Source organism: Cyprinus carpio, chromosome A21 (genome assembly GCF_018340385.1).
Source record: "Cyprinus carpio isolate SPL01 chromosome A21, ASM1834038v1, whole genome shotgun sequence".
NCBI lineage: Eukaryota > Metazoa > Chordata > Actinopteri > Cypriniformes > Cyprinidae > Cyprinus > Cyprinus carpio.
This window is the reverse complement of record NC_056592.1, coordinates 21,145,486-21,167,146: the sequence shown is the minus strand read 5'-3', so window position 1 is coordinate 21,167,146 and position 21,661 is coordinate 21,145,486. Positions and strand designations below refer to the sequence as shown.

The 21,661-nt window shown below is 37.4% G+C and overlaps 1 protein-coding gene across 10 annotated transcripts in view; it reads right to left on the bottom strand.

Moving 5' to 3' along the window:
- Positions 1-2,925: 2,925 nt before the first annotated feature.
- The window catches only part of LOC109052413 (rap guanine nucleotide exchange factor 6-like), an 80,698-nt gene continuing 61,962 nt past the window's right edge, over positions 2,926-21,661 (bottom strand). For 4 of the 10 annotated variants that reach the window (XM_042711291.1, XM_042711292.1, XM_042711300.1 and 1 more), the window contains 15 exons: positions 20,084-20,241; positions 17,354-17,368; positions 16,815-17,055; positions 15,012-15,398; positions 13,864-14,075; positions 13,375-13,498; positions 12,860-12,883; positions 11,627-11,844; positions 11,147-11,326; positions 9,865-10,002; positions 8,949-9,059; positions 8,163-8,337; positions 6,121-6,554; positions 5,204-5,434; positions 2,926-4,003 (listed from right to left, as the gene is read on the bottom strand). In XM_042711291.1, coding sequence (XP_042567225.1) covers positions 3,981-4,003; positions 5,204-5,434; positions 6,121-6,554; positions 8,163-8,337; positions 8,949-9,059; positions 9,865-10,002; positions 11,147-11,326; positions 11,627-11,844; positions 12,860-12,883; positions 13,375-13,498; positions 13,864-14,075; positions 15,012-15,398; positions 16,815-17,055; positions 17,354-17,368; positions 20,084-20,241 — 2,671 coding nt within the window. In that variant the 3' untranslated portion in view covers positions 2,926-3,980. The remainder of the gene's footprint in view (positions 4,004-5,203; positions 5,435-6,120; positions 6,555-8,162; positions 8,338-8,948; positions 9,060-9,864; positions 10,003-11,146; positions 11,327-11,626; positions 11,845-12,859; positions 12,884-13,374; positions 13,499-13,863; positions 14,076-15,011; positions 15,399-16,814; positions 17,056-17,353; positions 17,369-20,083; positions 20,242-21,661) is intronic. The other 6 variants (XM_042711294.1, XM_042711296.1, XM_042711293.1 and 3 more) reach the window with 4 other exon arrangements.

The window sequence follows — 21,661 nt, the reverse complement described above, 5'->3', positions numbered from 1 at the left end:
AAAATGATAAATCATAGGAGCTTGTTTAGCAGGAGCGTCTGCAATCTTAAAGGCCCAATTATTTGATGTTTTAAGAACAAGATCTTTCCAATTATGACTGAGTACACAAAGCATGGCAAGACTTCATCAGAAGAAAAGTGAATGATAGTGAGCGTCAGTCAGTGAGGATTGTGGCCACCCTTACGAAAAATAAGTTTATTCAAGTGTGCTATTAGTATACTTCTTTTAAACTAAAAAATAGGAAAGTATGCTTTTAGTTTACTTTTAATGTACTTCTCAGAAATAGGATTTATTTACTCCTCAGAAATATACTTAAAATGACATTTAAGTGTACTTGGCTTATACTTACAAAAGTCTAAATATACTTGAACTTTACTTAAGTATACTTAATAAAATAAACTTGAAGTATACTACTTTTTGGTAAGGGCAGACAACACAGCACTACTGCAACAAAGTGACAAAAACCTCAATATTCACCGTGAAGAAGACCCTGATTCCACAAAAACCATCCATTGGTCTGGAGACCATTTAGAAGCTGTATGAACTTATTCTAGGAAGGTTTGAAGCTGTATTAAAGGCAAATGGTGGTACCTAAATAATGAAATACTGCACATTTCCCATATGCAGATATTTTATTTAATTTCTGATGGTATTATAGTTATTCTAAACAAGTCAGTTTAAGTTTTTATAAGGTTCTGTTTGTTGATTCCTCAGGTTTAATCTCACAGTCAGGAAACACAGCAGCTTGGAGAATGAATGGACACTGACACCAAGTGTTTCTCTGTGGAACTACGATCATTTGTCTGCTGAGCTTCACTTGTTCTTTAGAACCGATTCTTTTTATTTACTGTCTGAAAACATATTTATTTGTTTGTTTATGACAGGGCTCCTCATCCCTTTAATTAAACTCAATGCACCTGATGTGTTGAAGCACGATGAGAATCCTGTTGAAGTAAAGTAGCAGCACACTTTACACATACTCATAATCAGACTACAATTACTTTTTTATTAATTACACATTACAGTTACCTTACAAATGCATTAAAATGCACAAATTCACATTATTTCTTATTTATGTGTAATGCATGGATTCCCCCTTTTTTTCTTTTTTTTTCTGCTGAACCTCTTCTACATAATATATTTACTTAAAGATGAGATTAAATAAATAATAGTTAAATTTAATAATTAATGAAAATATTTGCATGCTCACAGTTCTCTGACATAAGTTAAAGCTCACATGACATGCAGGCAAACATAAATATTTAATCGTTTTTTTTTTCTTTTCTTTTTTTAAGAAAATCTTTAATTTAATTTAACATTTTTATGATTTCATTTATTAAAAAAGACCCCTCTGCAGTTCCTTTATGAACCCCATAGTGAAACCTTAATGTAACGTTTAATGTACTTCATGATGCTGAACGAACAGAATATATTTTCTTTCTCTTTATATTTTCATATCAGTATAGTACAAGATGATCCTATTGATCCCACTGATCAACAAGCTAGGTCAAAAGTAATCTAAAATTAATCAAAAAGTCTGTTATGTGCTGACAAAGATGACACTGATGAAAATGTACTTGCAATTGCTGTCCAGTGGGAAAGCATGAGTGCAGTTGTTTTAGAGCACACATGAGGGCGCAGGCTTGACAGTGACACACAGCTCAGGTCTCACACGTCTGGAAGACCTCGATTAGCTGCTTCAGGTGTGTTTAATGAGGCTTGGAGCTTAACTCTGCAGGACAGCGGCCCTCCAAGAGCAGAAGTGAAGAATCAATCGGCTTTGTGCTGGAAGGCAAAGAAATCTTAAAGAGACGTATAAATTTTGAACACGAAGAGCAATTAATGGGAAGTGCTTCTTTCCCTTTTATGATCCTTTAATTCTCTTCCGTCTGGACTCAGAGAGCGGCTCTTGTGATCTATAATGCATTGTGAAGAGCAGTTTGGAATAATTTCCAGAAGTCTCAGCCGTGGAGGAACAAGATGATATGGAAAAAAACATCCATTTAATGGTCTTAAATATTCTCTGTCAACTCGGCAGGGCTTTGAACGTGCTGCTGAATATTCAGATGCCGACACGTCTCTTGTCCTAAGCTCATTAGAGATCAATGATAGAGAATCATTAAATAAGTCATCGCTTGATTTTACATTGGGACCTGACCTGCTGCTCTTTGAGAACGAAGCAGCGATGGATGTTCATTATTGATGCATCAATGGCATGCATTCAGGATTTTTATTTATTTTTTCTCTAAACAATACCTGAATATATATCTTTTATCTGTAGCACTTTAGAATAATGGTCTGTAATTGCAGGAATTAATGCAGGACCACTGAGTTGTAACCTACTTATATCAGTCATAATTTCCTCAAGTTAATCCGAACTTTTATTTTGATGGGTTGTCGTCTTTCAGTTTTAGTGATGGTAGTTTTTCTGAAATGAAAGTTTAAAGCTGGTAGAGTGACTCTCAGAGTAGTCTGGGAACTTTGAATTGTGAGATAAAAAGTCAAAATTACCTTTTTATTTATTTATTTTTTACTGGCAGAACTGTGACTTCCATATTTATCTTTCAACCACTTTTTTTGCAATTTGCATTTTGTTTGTTTGTTTGGGCTCTGCATTGTGTTATATTTATTATTAGTAGTAGTAGTAGTATTCTTAGTTTTGTTGTTGTTGTATTAGAAAACCATAAAACCACGGTAATGAAAGAAGACTTCTAGTAATAAAACCATTCAAAGTAAACAACTTTTTATGCTCAGAAGTTGTCGCTGTGTTGATGTTGGATCATCTTCGGTCTGGAGAATCATGCTGGTTTAGCTCCAGCGCAAAGAAACAAACTAAATTCTGACAAAATATGAAATCCATGCTCATGTTTCAGGGTATTTATGAACTTCTAGCAGAGTTTAGGAAAACAAATCATTTCTGCCCGGTAACAGGAGCAGCCACAACCCCAGATTTATTTCAACAAAATAGTGAAAATACAGTTTATATAGCGCACTCTCTTCTCAGCTGTACATGATCAGTAACATTCATTTACAACAAAACGTACAGTAAAAAACCCTTCTGCTTATACATCATTAACACAATCAATGCTGTGGACAAAACAACACATACTAAAAAATAACAAGAAGAAAAGCATCTGGGTCCAGAGAGGTAAAGTAATGATAAAAATGTAATACTCCAGTTATGTCCCGTAATATAATACATTTATTTGTTTCATTTCAACCTTATACATCTAAGGTTTAGTTCATGTACAAACGTATTTATTTTCTTACAGAGAGCAACAACTATTAAACCATTTTTGCATTCTATACAAAATTTCTCGTCCAAAGAGCATGAGCTAACAAGGAATGAAAATGCACATCTAGCATATAAATATAATTTCCCTTGACAAGCATTATCGATCTCGCTCACTATGTACAACGACAGGAGTAGCAAATCCAATAGCTTAGACTGTACAAATCAGACGACGCATCCGCACCATCCTTATTGCGTAAAAAAACAGGCAGACGCAGCACGATGCACATTTCAGCGAGAATAAACACTGTAAACCGAGAATGTGTGTAAACACGTCTGATGCTGAAATCATGCGTCGCTGCCGAAACGTCCTGATCTTACAAAGCTTGTTCGACCTCACGAGCGAACCAGAAGAGTGTGCATCGTTAAAGTACCATAAAGGTTTGTCTCTGAAGCATGTTTGATCTGTGTTGGGTACAAGAGGTGCTGCATGCACACGGTGTGACGCTCAATCAAATCGGGTTTCTCCGAGAGGAACTGGTGAACAGTGCATGACAGGTGGGTGAAAAGCATTTGGAGAGACGGTGGCGGCTTCATTTCTGAGAGATCTTTCTTCACCGGTCACTGAAAAAACGTCCGTCTCGAGTTGATCGATGATTGAGAATAGGCTTGTTTTGTCGTTGAATGTCCTCAAAGATGCTGTAAACCTGTAGAGTACCATCTCTGTCCGTGAAGCGCTGATGTCCAGTCACACGGCAGAGACCTGCTCATCTGAAAGACACACAGGAGGACAAGCACATGATGTCGAGTACAAACCATCACTGCTGGTCTGCACTGAGCGCTTCATCAACACTGACCCACAGCAATGCTATTTACACCCGATGGCACTAAAACACGGCCAGGCCACATTTCACCCCACTGTAAATAAAGAAAAACGTTTGTTCATGTGATAAGTTGGATTGTAATGACTTTGTGCACCCACTGAGGAAAAGCATATATTTCGGGGCCGTTCACACAGAATGTGTTTTTTCTACTTTTCCATTGTTTTCCTATGTTATTAATGTGCTAGAGCGACATGTGTGACTCGTGTCTTTTGCAGTGTTTCTCATGTGAGACGCCGTGTCAAGTTAAAAGGATTTCATCTTTTACACGCAGCGCTGCTCATCAGTGTAAGTTCCGAAACAGTGGACCAATCAGAAGAGCCCGGAGGCGGGGCAAGCGTTGCAAGCTTTTGTTTACAGAAGCAGACTGGCATGACTGTTTTATTTGATGGCAACATGCCAGGGGAGGCATTCTGTGCTGCGCTTTTTAAAATCCATTCCTGAGCTCTGCATCTTATGTTTTTAGATGCATTTTGTGTGAACGGCCCTTTACACTGTAAAGCACTTCTACATCACCACAGTAGGTGACTGATATATGAACAAATCCTTCTTGAGAACCCTTCAAAATATACTGTAGATAGCAACAGAACTGTAAAGGCTGCTGAATTTGAGATTTCTGGCTCAAATCTTTTAAAGATATGAAACTGATGCAAATAGATGAAGTGCATTAAAATAAACCCAGTGCAGTCACTAATTCTATCCTTTAAAACTCATCATTGTTAATCAAACTGACATTTCTGAACTTTTCCAGTGAAAATAATTGCTCCAAGCCTTAAAATGTAGTGTTGAATTTAAGTCTCTACATTGGCAACTTAAAAAAAAAAATGCTGGCAAGGAAAGAGTTACATGAGGCATTTTAGTTGTTTTCTTTCCATTAGTCTGACACGACACATTATAAAAAGCCAAATAGCCCAAAATCACAATGCCTTAATATCAGCTTCAACTACATTCATCACAAGAAATACTAGTGTGATGTAGAAGCAGCCAAAAATCATATTTTCTTGCTGTCAAATACCATTTAGTTGTTTGGATTGAGGGGTGAAATGCGAGCCGGACGTGTTTCTCTGCTCTGCAGGGTTTGACCACATACCCTCCTCACTATCAGCGTGAGAATGGAGAGTAACACTGGGCGGTCTGGACAGGCTGTGTCGCAGCTTGCACCTCTGCAAGGCCACGCTATACTCGGGCGGCTTTACGTGGGCCGGCCGCAAGACTCCTCCGTCCTGCACGGCGTCGCCCAGCGTCAGGCCCTGGTACCCCAGCGGAGCCGGGGGCGGCGCTTTGAACCTATCGTCTCTGCAGGGTGACGTTACACAGTACACTGGCAGGAAGCAGGAGGAGAGGTGCAGGAAGTGACGTGATGAAGGGGAAGGAGCACAGAAAGAAACAAAACACAGACACACACAAACACACAAAGCAAACATCAATGAATGAAACGGGGTACGTAAATCAAAAAAGACATTCACTAAGACACTGACACAGCTGCACCAATCACAACACAACCCTCAGCCGCTTGACACAAACACGGCCCGAGCTCCTCACATCTGTGCTTATGCTGTAAAATGTGCTCTATTTATTTCTGATGGAAATAAATAGAATGTAAAAACGTCACAGGGTTGATCCTCAGTGGAAACTAGTTAATAGCTACTGATGTTACTAGCTACTTATTTGATCACGTGTGTTCTTGCTAACATGGCTGATTGGATACAGTCACTCGAATAGGATGTAGAAGGATGATCACTTCCTGTGTGACACAAATTTACAGAATGTTCCATTGTTTTTCAATGGGTGAGAAGTGTTAACATCTGAAAATTAATTCAATCTCTATTCTATTTTTATTCTATCTACTTGTTCTCTTTGTATTTATTAAAAACAAAAAAACTTAAATTTGACCCTCTAACACTATCGAGAGCTATCAAGACACAAGCGAGCCAGAAGAGCTGCACATTTATCATCTAACGAGAGGACAGTGAAATCTGCTGGTGTCCCACGTGGACTGAAGCTCACCTATGAGTCCCTTCTCCGTGCTGGACGTGATGGTCTTGTACGAAGCGTCTGTGCTTTGCTGATCTTGCGTCTTGCGTTTGACGGTGCCGTAGCTGCCCTCGTAGGTGTCCGACAGGGAACTGGAGGACGTCCAGCTCTGTCTGGACTGAGATCCGTCTCTGGAGCAGCTGTCCTCTGGCAGACCCGGGCTGGTCTCCACCTCGGCGATCGGGCCGCACATGGGCGTGTGGCGAAGGTTGAGCAGGTCCAGAGCTCGCTGGGCTGGAAGAGTCTGGAGGTTGTCGTGGGAGTTACTAGAGCAGGAGGTCCAGCTCCCGCGGCCGCTGTCGGCCAGCTCAGAGACGGAGGTTTGCTCGGGAACCGTCAGCTCCTCCGCGCTGCTGGAGAACATGAAGCTGGTCTCCCTCACGGCAAGGTGTTGAGCTGAAGATGAACTGAGATGAAAGAAAGCACAGTGACTAAACATACATCACATTCAGCTGCACTTTAAAATATTCTGTAGATGTTTTATTCAGTATATACTGTACATATGAATAAAAATAAGGTTACTACTAATTTATCAATACATAAAAAAATTGCATGATTATTTATAAGTTTATTAATAATTTGTATTTGAATGATATTGTTTGATTTGATGGATATTTGTTTATATGGTAAAATTTTCTATAAAGAGGCAAATCTACTGAATGTCAGATGCTTTTATCCAAAAAAGACGATAGAAGCAATACATAAATAAACAATTTTCTTAACCTTCCTGTGACGGACAGAGAGAAGCCACATGAGTTTACGTTGAAGTAAATGGCAGATACACTTTGTTGTGTAACCAAAATACATAGAAGCAATACATAAATGCACAATGTTGTACTGTTTAAGCCCAAAATACCAATAATATTTTGAAATACATTAACTTTCAACTGCTGGGACAATGTTATACTTTTTTAACGGGATTTGACTTTTTTTATATTATTTTTAAGATGGGATTTTTGTTATTTAATTTGTAATTTGATTTGAGAACAATTAAAGAAAACAACGGAGCGAGGCCGGTGGAGTGATTTTGAGCGACACCTGCTCCACTTGGTCTCGAGTACCACGGAGGACATCGGGGAGGATAAAGAGGAGCGACGACAGTGAAGGACCGAAGAGGACCAGGCCTGGGTTTTATTTTGTGGTTTGGTTTTTGGGTTGTGCGCGGCAAAGAGTGAGGGGCTGTCGCGCTGTTTTATGGTTATTTGGTTTGAAAGATTGGAAAGGAATGAATGTTTGCCGGTTCCCGCCTCCTTCTTCCCGTAATATGGAGTTTTCAATATTGTTTGGTACCATTTAACATTAAATTTAAGACCAAATAAAGAAAACTTAAAGAGTAAATTTTTTGGAAAGTTATATGTTAATTTTTAATTAATTTTACAAAACAATAATAATAAAAAAACTCTGTTCCCAACCACTGGAATAAGGAAATAACTTTGACTCTACCTTCTGATCACACAGAAATACAAAATAAGTGCTGTTATTCCTCAGTATTTTTGTCTTGTTTTTAGTGCAAATGTACTAAAAGATACATTTACTTGGGCAGCAATATAAGAAGTCTTGTTTTATGAGAATTTTATGAGATTAAAATGAAGTGAGTAAAACCAGCAAATATCTGCCTACGGGCTCAAAAAAATCAATTTAATTAAAAGGGAAAGTTTTCATTCCCCAATGACAGACATAATTTTGATCAAACTAGATTTCATATCTTCAAATTGCATCTGAAGTAAATCTTGATTTAAGGATGTTAAGATATTTGTATTGAAAAACAAGACAAAAATACTGAGAAAGTGCACGCAACATGAAATACTTTGAATTTATGAGTTTAAGACTTTCTGCACCAATGTAAGGCCTTCATTTGTGAATTTAACACTTTTAAAGTGAACGTAAGATTTTTTAAAAACATCCTGAAAATGCTCAAACTCGTATTACAGCACGGACATCATGAATCCAGCAGAAACCATTCGGATCAAGCTGCTTTATCTCGAGACGCTCTGAGGCGTTGTGGGATGCGATACCTCGTGCCAGGCTGACTGCAGTCGGCTGGAGTGTTTGTGGGCGTCTCTGACGGGACGCTGATGGCGTGCGCTGCGGGCATGGAGTCCACAGAGCCGTTACTGACGATGCTGGAGTGCGAGGAGATCTCGCTGGAGTCGGACAGGTCGGACCTGCCGGTGGGCATGAGGGCGTAACCTATGAGAGAGAGAGGAGACAGAAGATCAGCACGTCTGCCATCACACTCGCGGAACGACACGGAGCACAACGCAAACCTCTGCCTTTATTACACAACTGATGGAAAGCTCACAGTCAGATCATTACAGAGAAACAGAGAAGAAGAGTCTGACACGTGGAAGCATCTGCTCGCTGAACAAGCAAAGATCCTGTCATCATTCACTCACCTTCTGTGCGAAAAGCAACCAGACTGAATCACACATTCAACATAACAGGGCATAGAAACCTGCCACAACCTTACTTGACGTGCAACTTCAATTATTCAAATGCACAGCTGAATCTGAATAAATGACGACAGGAGCTTCATCCTTGACTGAACTACACTGATGCGGAGCACATAATAATCAGTCACACAGTTGTCCTCCTCCTGTGTCTGTCTGTCTTCAGACTGTCTGCCTGCTGCTCATCCTGTCTCACTGTCTCAGTTCTGTCCCTGGACTCAGTCCTGTCTCTCAAGAGTCTGAATGGGGACCTGAAGTGCTTGCGTGTGTCTTCCTGTCCCTGTCTGCTCTCTTCCTGTCTGCCGCTCTGACAGGTCATCCTCAGGATCTGTCTGTGAAGAAAAGCCCCACCTATGCCATACGAGCGTCCCCCTGCCGTCCTGACGCCGACCTCGCTGGCCAGAGACGAGGACGAACCCGACAGGTTCAGCTGACCGCAGTTCTGTCTGGGAGCTCCGCCCACTGTGAGGGAATGATGGGAATATTTCAGAAACACTGATGCATGAATATCACGAAAGACACACTGTAAAGCCTGACATGTTAAATAATAGCCTGAAAACTGGGTGTTTTTAATATTTAATGATGAATGATTATTACATTAGACAAAATAGATACTCTTTTTTTTATGTGTCTGTTAGACAAAAAAGCTTCTCTTTTTTTTCTGTGTCATATAATGAGGTAGATCTTTATAACAGTATAGCAGATACTTACATAAAATGATAGAAATATCAGCAGTCACTCTATAGTTCCAATTATATGTATTAGTAACATGATATGTAATGCTTGGTTTAATGATCAAAACATATAAAGCAATGCAATCCAATGATGATTGAGAGATGAACAAACAAACGTTCCTCAAAAGCCTGATTATCGTATTTGAGACTCACTGATTTTTCTAAAAAATGATATCTGGATAATCAAGTTAACTAAAGCTGCTTTATTCCAGTAAGTGTTTACCTTGAAATATTACTAACAATATCAAAGTTATTCATATGTTTAGTTTATAAAAATAAGCAAAGATTTCACAGCAAAAAGACACGTGAAGCACGAGCTGAAGATGGACGTTTGTACAATTATACGTTATTATGAACTATTAATCACTTCATCAGGTTTTGATCATCTTGATAATTCAGCGGCCTTCAAAATCTATGTATCAAATATAACAACCGAGCTGAATACAGCTGAAGATCAGGGAGGGGAAATGCAGCCATGTGTTTACTGATGAGGTTAATTAAGAAGGCTGACTGGAGGATTGTCGGGGTCGTACCTTTGCGAGGAGATCCCTGTGGAGAGACGGTAGGACTGGAGTGCAGGGACGAGACGGTGGCTGTGTCGTCCGGTCTCTTGACGCTGATGTCATCGGCTGTGCCAGCTGCTTTCTTCAGCATCTGAGGTGAGTTGGGACCTGAGGAGCACAGATAGCACTGACACAGTTCAGACAGCAGAGGGAGCCACTAAACCATGATCACTGATGAGCATGAGCTGCTAGCCACATGAACTTCTCTATAAACTGATGTTTATGCTGAAAAATACTACTGTGGTTATTCGTATCATCACATTTGTTTGTTTTGATTTGATTTGCTATCTTTCTTCAGAGTGATAGTAAAGACAGAACAGGAAATGATGGTGAAAAGAAGGTATTATTATCGCTAAACAACCCACCTGTGAACGCTTTCTACACTACGAAGCTTGATTTTCTTAATCAGTATTTTTGTCTTGTTTTCCATTACAACTGTGAAAACATTCTTAAATCAAGATACATTAACCTGAGAAGCAAAATTACATAAGAAAAAAGTATTTTTTCTGAAAAAATATCAAAATGTTTAAATTTGAAACAAGAAAAATCAAAGAGTTTTTTTTCCTTAGTTTTTTTTCCTTACCTTTTTTTCTTTTTTTTATTGTTTAAATTTTATTTTTTTAATTTTTTTAGATTTTTAAGACTAATAAATATCTTTTCTTAGCAGGTATACTCAATAAGAATACTGAGTAAGAAAATATTTTTTATAATTTGAAGATCTGGTTGATTTTTCAAAATTGCTCAGATAATGTATAAAGCAAAAACAGTTTACTTCCCAAATGTATTCAGAGGCTGTTTGAAATGAGAGAGAGTCAACTTAACGCTGAAGAATAGATGTATATCTGTCAAAGGAGTGAAATTATGGAATAACAATGACAAAGAAATTCAATATTTGTATATCACATTACAAATGAAAAATAAAGTTTAAAAAAATAAGGTAATAAACAAATATATAACTCAAAATAAATCATTTGCACATGAAATGCTTAAATTCTGTATAGTATAAAGGATTTAAGAAATTTAATAAGTTTTGTTTTTGTATCTTTGTATAGTTAAAATTTTGTAGTGGGAAGTGATGGTTATTAGGAAAATGGTAAATAAAATAAGGTTCAGTGTACGCCTTTTTTGGTTATTATGTGAAATCATGCTTAAATTATTATGGAATTGTGTATGAGGACTGAAAAAATCTAGATGATGATGATGATGAACACAGTATTGTGTCACTTCAGAAAGCTTGTGATGGGTCACGTACTGAAGGAAGCGGACAGGTCTTTGGCGATGCTCTTCTTGCGCAGAGGGTAAAGGCTGACGGGAGGAACCTGCAGCACCTGAGAGACGCGGTTCTGAGGCTTGGCTGAAGACACACCGGAGCGCATGGACACCGGGGACATGTCTGATTTAGCGGACCGTCGCTCGCTCAGGTTCTTAGACACTGCAGGAAAAAAAAAAAAAAAAATGAGTTTGATTTGGGATGTTATTATTTTTTTTAGTGGTTGTTTTCAGTATATTCTGTGGTGTTATTTTTTTTGTTTTATTATTTCAAAATTTAAAGCTAATATAGAAAGATCTGGTAAACTATATTGCATAAAACGCTCACTTTATTTTAAAGTCCAATTCTCGCTATTAACAAACCATTAACTATGACTCAATAAACTCCTAGTTGCTTATTGATAGTTCATTTAGGTGTGCGGTGTGATTAGGGATGTAGAATATGGTTCTATACGGTACACACGTGTGCTGTAGGCCGCTTCACACTGCAGCGACATGATCTGGAACTTCTCCTCGTCCGTCTCCACCTCCAGGTGTGCCAGGTACTGCTTCACCTTACGTGCCATCTGTGCGTCCTCGTACAGCTTCTTGGCGTTGAGCAGAGAGCTGCGCCGCACACGCTTCTTGTGATTGCCCTGAACGTCCAGCAGGTTTGAGTTAGTGCTGCCCTGACTCAGAGACCTGAGGAAACAGCAGATGAGGAGTGAGACAAATACGCCAGATGCGTCATTCCTATGGGCTGATGTTCACTAATAAATGGGAGGACAGACAGTGGTTTCACAAATAAACCAAACCTAATGATATACAATTTTTTTTTTTTGTCTGGTCTTGCAAAGCAAAATATGAAAATCCATTCCTATGAATCTTGTTTTTCATGTAAGGTTATGAGGTTCTTGCATGTACACTAGAGGTAAAAAGTTTGGGGTCAGTAAGATAAAAAAAATAATAATTCATTTATTCAGCAAGGACACATTAAATTGTTTAAAAACAATTTTATAAAAAATACATTTATTTCTATTTCAAATAAATAGTGTTCTTTTGAACTTATTCATCAAAGAATCCTAAAAGATAAAATGTATCACGGTTTACACAAAAATATAAAGTTTTATCAACACTGATAATGATAAGAAATGTTTCTTAAGCAGCAAATCAGCATATTAGTATGATTTCTGAAGATCATGTGACACTGAAGACTGGAGTAATGATGCTGAAAATTCATCTTTGCATTACAGGAATAAATTATATTTTACAATATATTCACATAGAAAACAGTAATTTAAAATTTTATTAATATTTCACAATATTACTGTTTTTACAGTTTTTTTTTTATCAAGTAAATGAGGAGATTTTTTCAGAAACATTAAAAATCTTAATTATTCCAAACTTTAGTCCAGTAGTATATTGGTAGAACTCTATCTGTAAAAGTCCTTCCGTTTATTTGTGAATATGAAACATTAAACCTCATATACTTGCCACTCTAAGCGAACAATGACTACAGCAGCGTAATGTGGCCATGCAATGTGTTCAGTTCCATTAATGCAAAAAATACACAAATAACTCGAAACCGACGACCATGATCTGTTACGTGAAGATCAATGGTTTAGAGAATAAGAGAGAGGAAGGAAGAGTCGCAGGAGATGTTGTGTCCAGGTTAATGGTCATGACACATTCAGGACATGCAGGACAGCACACTTACCCTAAACTCTTCCACCTCTTCTTCCTGTAAGCAAAGCCAATGAGAGGCAGAAAACAGGTGAACAGAAAGAGAGAGACACTCAGACAGACAGAAAGCACCAACAACAAAGACTACACTTGATCCTATCAGAGAAAGAGAGAAAACATACGCTGCACGTGTGCGAGCGACTCAATGGCATTAAATGAATGACTAACTTTCCCGCTAACACGGCCTAGGTGACGTCAGATGTAGATTATGAAGTAGGGATGTCCTGAGTCAATATCAAGGATCGAGATTGGGACCGATCAAGCATTTTTTAACTGTTCAGCTATCCTAAGCCCAATCCTTTTTTTTTTAAGCAGCTGTCATTCCTGTGTCGTGCAGTAGGTGGCGGTATGCACCTTCAATTTAATTTTCTTTTATTAGTGTGTTGTGCTGTTGGTTGTTTAATCCTTTTTTTAGGAACAATTTTCGATTTCTTGTGTACTTTAAGTTCATGCTCTCTGTGCCGGTGTGCGAACGTCTGCAGTCGTCACCTCTGTCTGAACATGAACGCTGGGTCCATGTTGGCTGACGTCATGCGCACCACATTTCGTATCTCCTTGGCGATCATTCGTAACTTTTCGAAATTCACCAGACCATCAACACTCGAATCGTTGCCTGAGAAAGATAAGAGATGACAGACAGTTTTAAGACCTGACACATGAAACGTCTTTTAAACAATACAGGCACAGGTGCAGTGCTGGGTAGTAACTGAGTACATCTGGATTACGTGACCAGATTCCAAAAATTAGATTATATTACATTTTAATATGCTCATAATAACAGTACAGTTGCTTTTTATGGATTACATGATTACGTATAATTCACATAATGGAAGTAAATTCTTCATAATTTATTGATTCAATTTTAAATTGTCTTTTCTATAAATACTACTGTGTCAAACCATTTAGCTTGAGCAGTTTGTAAGTAATCTACCCCGCACCACACATGTGTATTTCAGAAGGTGGACTTGACCTACTGACCTTCGTGCAGGAAGGTGAGGTCTTTCTTGACCACAGGAAACAGCGGGATGATGGGAGGCTGTACGCTCTGGCTGCTCAGGATGTTGCGGTATTTGGCCATGTTGCGTGATGGGTCAAAGATGTCCTGAAGGTCACGGAACAGTTTCTCATACTTGCTGGGTAGTTTCTCCCACGTGCTTCTCAATCGAGCTACTGGAGCCAGATTAAGACCACTGAAGGGCACATAAAGGGCACACAGCACATGAATATCACGTACGGTCCTGCTCTTGAGTTCACACACCCCTTACAGAATCAAACAGATGTTTAACCATTTGAGCGATCATAAAAGCTGCATTTTATGTTCTGATGAAGCCGCGCAACTACCAAAAAAAACACAGTGGAACCAAGATTTCATTTTATTTATGTAAACTGTCAGTTATGGATTATTTTGTCTTGTGGATAATTTAGAAATATCTGTGCAGTGTGTCTATTTTAATGACTGAAAATTAGTGCATGCGACTGTGGAAAAAAAATATTTGGGTACACAGGTGTGTGACCCGATTAGGCCTTGTTCTACGAGGTGCTAGAGAGTGCGCACTCAGCTGAAACTAATAATAGCATTGGCGATTTTGCAAATGCTTCGGTCCAGTGTTTGCACTCTGGACAGCGTCAACGTTTTTTTAAAATCATATAAAAAATAAAAAAATAAAATGTAAAAAATAACCTTGCATTTTTGCGTAGTATAAAAATGCATCCCTGGTGATAACCATAGCAATGAATGGGACCAACAAATATTTAATATGAATATATACAATATGTAAAAATGGATGCGCATTAAGCAATATAAATGCACACTAACAGTTTAATAAAAAACTATAAAAAATTTTATAACATGCTGTTGCAATTATTTGAAAATGCATTTACTTGTAAATCTTCTGATCACATAAAACTGCTCAGATTCCAGGCTTGTCTGAAGCAGAGTTGGAAATGAATGAAGCTTGGGGTAAAAATGAGTAAAAGTGCTGAATGAGAGGTTCACGTACCTTTTACAGGCTACACACTCTGAGCGAGTGACAGGTCGAACTATGTCAGGTGTATCTCATATTGAAATAGTGGAATATTTTTCTTACAATCACTGCGAAACAGCTCTGACGGCTCAACTGACTCACCTGATGATGGCAAACATGGAGTTGAAGTTCTTGCACTCGCGGCAGTGCAGGGCGATCTTGATAAAGTGCTTGACGGTCTTCATGCGTTTGAGCGCGTTGGGCTCACGCAGGATCTCAGTGGCCACCCAGAAGGTCTCCTGGTTGATGACGTCCTCGAACTGCTTCAGACGGCTGCTACCACCACCTCCGGGGTCCAGCTTAAACAAGTCGTCCACATACTCGGTGGACTCGATGTTCCGGAACAAGCCGAAGTCTCTCATGGAGAGCTGCGCTGCCACCTCCACCGTACTGAGCTGCAGGAGACCGATCTGACTCTCCCTCAAGAGCTCCTGAGCGTCTTCATCAGAGCAAAGCGTCTCGGTCTCCATGTTGTTCTTCAGGTAGTACCTGAGCAAACATACAAACGATGGGATTTTTGTAAAGTCTTGTTACACAAGCGCACATCACGATGTCCCTCTAGGATCCATCAACTCTTTAGGCAGTGGAATCAGACTCAGCCTAAATTTAAGATTTATGGATTTGAATTGCATAAAAATTTTCATCCACTTGCTTAATAATGTGGAAGAATTTATTTTGTTGGGGTTTCTATTTAAGTAGGGTTTCCATTCAAACTATTGACCAAACCTGTCTGAGATTGATACCAGTTATCTAAAAAGATGTTGAAAACAACACAAACAAAAATCTGGCTCTTTACTGTACCGAAATCCTATTGATATGTCGCTTGCATAATAATTTGGAACGCAAAAAAAAAAAAAAAATTCACAGAGAAATCAGTAGTAGTATTGGAGTCATAAAAAGATGCCACTGAACAAATATTAAAAATATACTGTCTTTATGTTGTTTCTACATTAATTTGGAGATTGAATGTGAAATTATTTCAATCTAAAAGTATATTTAAAAACGTTAATGTTAGGTGTGATTAATCACTTATTACCTGACTTCTAATATGTGACCTTGGAACACACAACCAGTCTTAAGTGTCAATTTTTCAAAATTGAGATTTATACGTCACCTGAAAGCTGAATAAATAAGCTTTCCATTGATGTATGGTTTGTTATGATCGGACAATATCTGGTCGAGATACAACTATTTGAAAATCTGGAATCTGAGGGAGCAAAAAAATCTAAATACTGAGAAAATCATCTTTAAATTTGTCCAAATTAAGTTCGTAGCAATGTATATTACCAATCAAAAATTAAGTTATTATATATTTACGGTAAGGAATTTACAAAATATCTTCATGGAACATGATCTTTACTTAATATCCTAATGATTTTTGGCATAAAAGTAAGTTCGTAGCAATGTATATTGAATAAACATAATTCACCACACCCAGAAAAATCTATAATTTTGACCCATACAATGTATTTTTGGTTATTGCTACAAATATACCCCAGAGACTTAAGACTGCTTTTGTGCTCCAGGGTCACATATCAGAAAAAAGCTGTGCTTAATTAGTTAATTGTTTTAATCGATTGAAAGTGATAATCAAGTCAGATCAAAAGTAGTCTGATTATATTACCTAAAATGTGTAATGTAATGGATTACGTTACTAACTACAATTTTGTCATGTAATTTGGAATCAGTAACAGACTACAATTTGTAAGTAATCTACCCAGCACTGTCTACTGGTTACACGTCTTCACGTGATACGAATTCACAAGTCAGAGTTCACCAGTCTCAAACTCTGAAATGCTGTGAAATTTTCAGAAGCTTGTCTATCATTTAACCCGCATTTGAACGCGTATGAATGGATGTCAGTGGAACGAAGTGTAGTGTGAGCGAGGTGCTGGTTCTGCTTACCTGCCGTTGAGCTGGATGCGGTCCGCTAGTTTTGAGAGCTGGTCCGGAAGTCGGCGTTGTTTGATGACTCCTTCAGGACTAATGGAAACCTCACACAGCGAGTAGGTCTCTGCAGCGGCGATGAGGTTGAACTCGCTGACCACATGCGAGACGACATCTTTGGCTGTGGTGTCTTTACTGATGATGATATAGCAGCTCTGCTGGTCGGCCTTGAACACACGGATCACCTGATCTGGAATGTCTGTTAGTGTCGAGAGGAAAGAGTTGGAGTTAAACAACAGGTGAAGATGTATTAATCATAACATATTCAATGCAGGGCGTAAATCTCAGAAGAAATGAAAGAGGAGGTCTGGCTTAGATCTGTTCAAGCCGTGGGCTTCCACACTATTTAAAGTTAAAGTCTTATCGTCTTGGAGCACAATCCATCACTGATGCATTTTCACATGCTTTTGAACAAACAATTCATGCCACAAACCCATAATCACGTGCAAATGAGTTCAAAACAGTGAGTTCAAAACGTGTATATCGGGTGTACTTACAGTAGAAACCAGCCACTTTGAGGAGCCAAGAAACACACAGAGAGTAAAGACAAAGAGAGAGATATGACACATGGCAGACACAGCACACATGATCCACCAGCGGACACATCACAACTAATCTAAAGTAATATAAAGTCTCTCGTTCCAAACATCACGCTGCATTGTAGAGGGACTGGTCCCCCAAAAATGAAAATTAGGTCATCATTTATTCAACCTGGTGTTGTTCTAATGTCATATGCCTTTCTATCTTTTTTAGACCACAAAAAGAGATTTTTGAAAAAAAGATTAAAATGCAAAAATATATATATATATATATTTGCACACACTTTTGGAACTGAAAGGATCTGAAACTGGCCACAAGCTTTCATTTGACACAACCCAGAGCTGAAGTTACAGTAAGGGAACATTTACAGGAATCCTTCCAACATCCTCATATATTCTAACTATATATCTATTTGAATGTAAAAGGTTTTAAGAGTTTGAAATAAGGAACATCGACATCAGGTCCACAAATCTACAGAAGAAACCCTCCACCTCGAAAGAAGAACACTTTGGCATAACTTAAACTAAAATGAGCGCTCATTATGGAACTAATATACTTTAAAACAATATACTTCAATGCGAACTGAGTGTAATGATTTCATTCAACTAACTGCATGTAATTTACAATAAAATGAAAACTTTATATTAAATGCAATTAGATGAACTTAAAGAGTATTTTTGATCAAATTAAGTAGAACTAAAGTACATACTGGTAACACTTTAGTTTAGGGACCAATTCTCACTATTAACTAGTTGCTTATTAGCATGCCTATTATTAACATATTGGCTGTTTATTAGTACTTATAAAGCACACAATCTGCAAGACCATATTCTACATCCCTAATCCTACCTAATACCTAAACTTAACAACTACATTACTAACTATTAATAAACAGCTAATTAGAAGTATATTGAGGCATAGTCGTAGTTAATGGTTTGTTAATAGCGAGTAATTTAATACCTCTATTGTCTTTTAAATATGGCATAAATATGCATTTATAATAAACTAAAGTTGAGTATTTAAATATATTCATAATTACTCATTTGTGATGATGAAAATGCAATTAAGTACAGTTAAAATATATTAATTTTACATGCAATATCGAATAAGGCACTACAGTTGAAATTATAATCAAGGACTTTACATGTGCTTTAGTGTGTTAGGCAGCATATTAAAATATGTGCACTTTAAAACAGAAAGGATTATTAAACGTAATGATTTCAAATGCAATTTTAAAGGGATATGTTTAATTTGACATTATTGCAGTGCACCTTTTAAAAGTGTACTTTTAAGAGAGACAATTTCATGACAACTGTATGTTTCTTAAGTACACTTAAGAGGCCTTTTATTTTATTAATATTTTTTTAATATTAGGGATGCACCGATGTATTGGCCGCTGATATTTATCGGCCGATTTTTCCTCAATTTACAACCATCGGCATATCGGGTATATAAGGAAAAAGGCCGGTATAACAAACCTATGGTTTATTAATTAACTGCCTGAAGGCACTGAGCTGTATAGTGTCTGTTGTATAATCCTAGCGCTGCTGTCTGCACTTTAATGCTAATCAAAAAACAAAAGACAAAAGATTGCACACTGTTCTTGACTAAATAACTTTTGTAACTTTCATAAGTGTAGCGGACCTCATCTGAATGATGACCAAAACTTTACTGATGTTTTATTAAGTTTATTCCATCCTTTTTCACTCCCCAAAAATCACCATAAGAGCTAAACAAAACACAGCACGAGAAGTGCACATTAAACTCTCTGTCTCAGTTGCATTATCATCAACATACGGCGAACAAAACACTTATTACAACTAACAGTAAACAAATATATACAGATCTCATGCCTTTTCAGGGGGTGACTAATAAACTGACAAACTTTAAATCCGAAGAACTGCATGCTTTCATTACCATATAGCTCCATAGACTAGAAAACCCATCAAAATAAGAGTCCCGCCTTAGTAAAGGAGCTCTCATACATATTTAAACTTACAAAAAATACTAAAATGTATACAAAAACAAATTAGAAGAGTAATCATAATAAATTCTGTTACAATAAAGAAGGATTAATATGTATTTAATTTATAAGTTCCCGCCTTAGTGTTTACTTTATTTTTGTACACTGTTAAACCTACCTTTACTTATTTAATAGATTTTACATTTGTTTACTTTATTTCTGTAGCTGAAAACTGTTAAACCTACCTAAAAAGCACTGTTTATTTAATGCAGGTGTTTTTGAACTTTGCTGATTTAAAACATGATCAAAATACTATCTATTTTGGTGAGTGAATTATAGCGGTATTGGTATCGGAATTGGCCAATAAGTGTTTGTTAAAAAATCAGTATCGGCCCCAAAAAATCCTATCGGTGCATCCCTAATTAATATCATATTTTTTGAAAGTACATTTTTTTAAAATATATTTACTTTTAATACTTGAAGTACACTGCAAATGCCCATTCAATGTAATTAATCACATTTCTTTCACTCATGATGTCTGCCTTCATTCTGCTGCCACCTATATCATTTCACACTGCATTACACACACAGTCTGTGAATTCTGAGCAACTATTGTGTTAAATCAAGCTTTGTGTAGCACCTGCACTATATGATGACGCATATCTATGGTCATTGAATCAGCTGTGGATGGCTGAACTCGTGCTCCGATGGTGTGAGGTCTTACCTGAAGGGTTGGTAAAGTCCAAAGCGCTGGCGGCGGGCTGAAACAGGTCAGGACTGCTGGACGACAGGCTTCCTGGGATGGGCATTATGGCCACGCTGTGCCGGCACTGCTTAGTGCCCACGATACTGTCGTCCTGAGACTGAGACATGCCACCGTCACTGCAGACATAGAGAGAGACGGATTTCATCCAGCGTGAACACTAACACTGCATGTCAATGAACAAACACACACACACAGATAGATGGAAGAGATGTTCACATTAGGGTTTCTGCAGGTTTTATGGAAGTGATTTTAAGACCTTTTTAATACCGATAAAATAAAATGTTTTTAATTTATAATATTTATTATAATTGCTAATAATAGACTAGTTAATTTTCAATTTTTATTAAGAGCAACGTGTGAAAGTTTGGAAATACAACTTCCAACAGATCTCCATTACTTTTTAATTCCTTGTACTAAATAAACAAATAAAACATACGGCTCAAATAGCTCTTCTCCGAGCCACTAGAATATGGAAAATAACTTTTACTGAAACTTCTGATCACACGGCAAAATTCTTCATCAGTATTTCTGTCTTGTATTCCAGCGCAAATATATAAAAATTACTAAATTAAATTACATTTACTTGAAAAGCTAAATTACATAAGAAGTCTTGCTTCCTGTGACCAAAATGAAATGAGTTAACGATTAAAACAAGAACAAATTATCTGCCAATTGGCTCAGCAAGATCAACTAAATTCAAAGAGAAAATTTTCTTACTCCAATGACAGATATTTGTTCTTGCTTTAAGCATAATTTTCTTCAATTTCTTAGAAAACAAGATGTCATACTGTCACAATTCCTGTTCTGTGTCTTGCATTTTGTAAGGACTTCTATGTTGAAATGTAGTCTTAGTTTTCTTTGGTTCATAATTCCTTCCTGTGTTCGGTTTCTGTCTCTCCTTGTCTTGTTAGTTCCTATGGTTACCCTGATTAGTCACACCTGTAACTAATTATCCCCATGTTCTCTGTGTGTTTCAGCCCTTGTGTTTCAGTAATGTTTTGTGAGTTGTTCTTTGCTGTTTTCTGAGTTCTTGTTTTACTCGAATATCTTGTTTCTGTGTTATTCGGGATTTTTGCCTGTTTCTCAGTCCTCAATCTCTGTTTGTACCTGTTATTAAATGGGCATGTAAGTGTATTCTTCGAATCGTAACAAATACGTTTAAATTGCATCTCAAGTAAAAATGTCTCGATTTCAGAAAGTTCAGATATTTGTATTAGAAACAAGACAAAAATACTGAGGAAGATATGCATTTTTTTGCAGTGTATACAACATTTAATTAAAAAGCATAATTGTGAGATAAATTGACATACTAAGTCAAAATTCTGAGATAAAAATTCACAATACAAGTCCAAATTGAAATTCTATCTTAATTATGAGATAAATCTTAATTATGAGATAAAAAGTAAAAAAAAAAATTTGAGAAAAGAAAATTTTGACATTAAGTCATAATTATGAGCTAAAAAGTCAAGTTATGACACTAAGTCATAATGAGAGAGAGTCTGAAATATATATATTTTTAAATGAGATACAAGTCAA